This window comes from Glycine max, chromosome 15 (genome assembly GCF_000004515.6).
Source record: "Glycine max cultivar Williams 82 chromosome 15, Glycine_max_v4.0, whole genome shotgun sequence".
Lineage (NCBI taxonomy): Eukaryota > Viridiplantae > Streptophyta > Magnoliopsida > Fabales > Fabaceae > Glycine > Glycine max.
In genome coordinates this window covers 43248347-43250782 of record NC_038251.2, presented here as the reverse complement: position 1 = coordinate 43250782, position 2436 = coordinate 43248347, and the positions used below count along the sequence as shown (strand labels likewise).

The 2436-nt window shown below is 30.9% G+C and overlaps 1 protein-coding gene across 1 annotated transcript; it reads right to left on the bottom strand.

Annotated features, from left to right (window-relative positions):
- Nucleotides 1–685: 685 nt before the first annotated feature.
- LOC100500520 (uncharacterized) lies at nucleotides 686–1377 on the bottom strand. The gene has a single exon (NM_001364539.1). It carries the CDS (start codon nucleotides 1333–1335, stop codon nucleotides 1096–1098), a length of 240 nt encoding a protein of 79 aa, NP_001351468.1. The 5' UTR covers nucleotides 1336–1377; the 3' UTR covers nucleotides 686–1095.
- Between the last annotated feature and the right edge of the window lie 1059 nt (nucleotides 1378–2436).

Below are 2436 nucleotides of genomic sequence, written 5' to 3'. Positions count from 1 at the left end.
TAAGGCAGAAGACCCTTAGACCTACGTTTTTGTTGTCTTCTATGGAAGGGTAGAGACAGAACGTAAGAGGGAAAGAGATAAAAAAAAATTAAAAATAAGCTATAAATTATAGTATAAATTTATAAATAAGAAATACAAGCACTAAAAATGTTATTTTTTGACAATGTTATCTAATAATAAATTATTTTGTACCATAAATCTATTGATTTTTATAATAATTATATTAAAAGTCATATAAAAAATTATTTTTTATTCGTTAATAATTTAAATTTTAAGAGTAGATTTCCGTGTATGTAATAAACATGAGCTCATGTTTATTATTTCCCAATATTATTTATTCTTGTGGAAGTTGTAACTTCTACTTTTCCTATATTTTTTTTTTATATTTCCATTCTCATGCAGAGGCGTTGGGGAAGTGATATTTCCACGGAAATACTACAAGTTATTTTTTAACATCCTTGTAAATTTTATTTTAATTTTTTTATTCAATTATTTTGAATTTTAAAAAATTATTCTTAGAAAGATCAAAATGTAACCAAACATGTAGTTAAATATGCTCAGGAATAATCTTTCCAGTCATAATAATATTTCGAAGAATGTGATTCTTGATAAGATATATAATACCTTTAAAAAAAACGTCCCATAATTTTATTATATGAATATAATATATTTTTTAACTGTTTTTCATATGAATAATAATTTTATTTTATCTGGTTCCCGAATAGCACATATACTAGCTTTTTTTTAACAAGTGCGAGCTTTAACTCATCCATTTTAGCATCTAGCTTGTACAAATAAATACAAGAAACAGAGACCACACCGGACACAAATCAAACTATATGTGAAAATTTAAAGCACACACAAAGAGGGAGAACCTCACAACATGGTATTACATGGGTTCAAACTCCCTACTTTTTATTTAATCATAGACGCTCATGTAGCAGTGACCATTAATACTTTATATTAAAATAGTTTTAGCTAGCCCAAGGTTTCAAATTGCGATTATGATTGTAACAACATATCGTGATGTTGTGGTGGTAGAGATCGAGTCAAAGTTAAACCATTTGAGGCAATCTGAAACCTTTGACTCACTCATCAGTTCGGAGGCCTTCTTGGTCCCTTCTTTCGTGGAATGGAGGTTGGTTCCTCCCCGGCACCATGTACAGGATGAGGTGGTTTCGGTCTATGCTTTGGCGGGTAGCTATCAAGGTGTGGGGTGTGTTGTTGTTCTTGAAGGGATGGAGGATGCTTAGGATGTTCCTTTGTGCGACCAGCAAGGGAGGTTGCAACCAAAACCAATGCTATCAACAGCACTAGCTTGTATTTGGGAGACATTTTGATTGAATTAGCTCTCACGAATTTGGATAATATTGGTACAGAAACTAGAGCAGGGTAGTAGCCTTTTATAATGGTTACACTCAAGGCAAAAGATACCAACAAATCATTGATTAGAATACTATTTTGACTCGATCTCCTTAAAAATAAGTTTTTGACTTGATCACTATAGATGATTACTTAAGTTTTTTATAAAGATAATTCATTAACAAAAATTGAGGAATATTTCATATCAATAATATTGTAAAAAAAAATATTCAAGAAAAAAGATTGAGTGATACACAACCGGAAATTCTACTCTCGTGTCCACCTATCACACTTAATATTATTAACTTTTTATAAATGTGATTAATTGTGTCTCTTAATTTGTTAAGAGTAGTGAATGAGCGTGAAAATTATATACAAGTATTGATATGTAGTAAATGAACTCTGTCTTAAAAAAGTGGTTAACATTCTAATGAGATTACTTACTGTCATACAGGGACATGATTTCGTAAATGTGTAAATATAGTTAATTTTATTTAACAAATAATAGATAGTAACTGAATGTCATTACGTACAACTATGGATACGTGATTATTACTGGTGGATTTTTTGGCTTCTTTCTTATGTGGAGTAAAAACTCAAATGGGAAAGTTTATATGTCTCATTTATTTAAGTCGAGAAGGGTCAGATTAGAAAGTGAGATAAAGTGAGAGATATTCATTTGGGAGGGAATACAGTTACCAATCATTGAGAGAGAAAGAAAGAGAGGGAAAATCATTGTGATTTTCGCATACCCACCATAGAGTAATTTTCAAATTGCAACTGCGGATTTGTTCACCGTTGGATCAGATTGATTTTTGAACAGCAGGTTCTACGCGTGTGATACTTCAAATTGTCTGTCTGGTTGGATTAGGAAAAAGATATATGTAGAGAGATAAGTGTTTCGCATTATTTGTTTTATATTTTGGGGCTTTATCTTCTTGTCTCTATCGTATCAATTGAGGGTTTATTTTGATTTGACTGTTTGTAACACATTTTAGTGCATTTGTTGGTGGTTCTCTTGTATCTTTATTGATTATAGTAGAGTTATTTCTTTGATCTGAACGACCCGTGGTT

Excerpts from the sequence above, each read along its gene's own strand:
- LOC100500520 (NM_001364539.1), bottom strand. The coding sequence starts at position 1,335 with ATGTCTCCCAAATACAAGCTAGTGCTGTTGATAGCATTGGTTTTGGTT.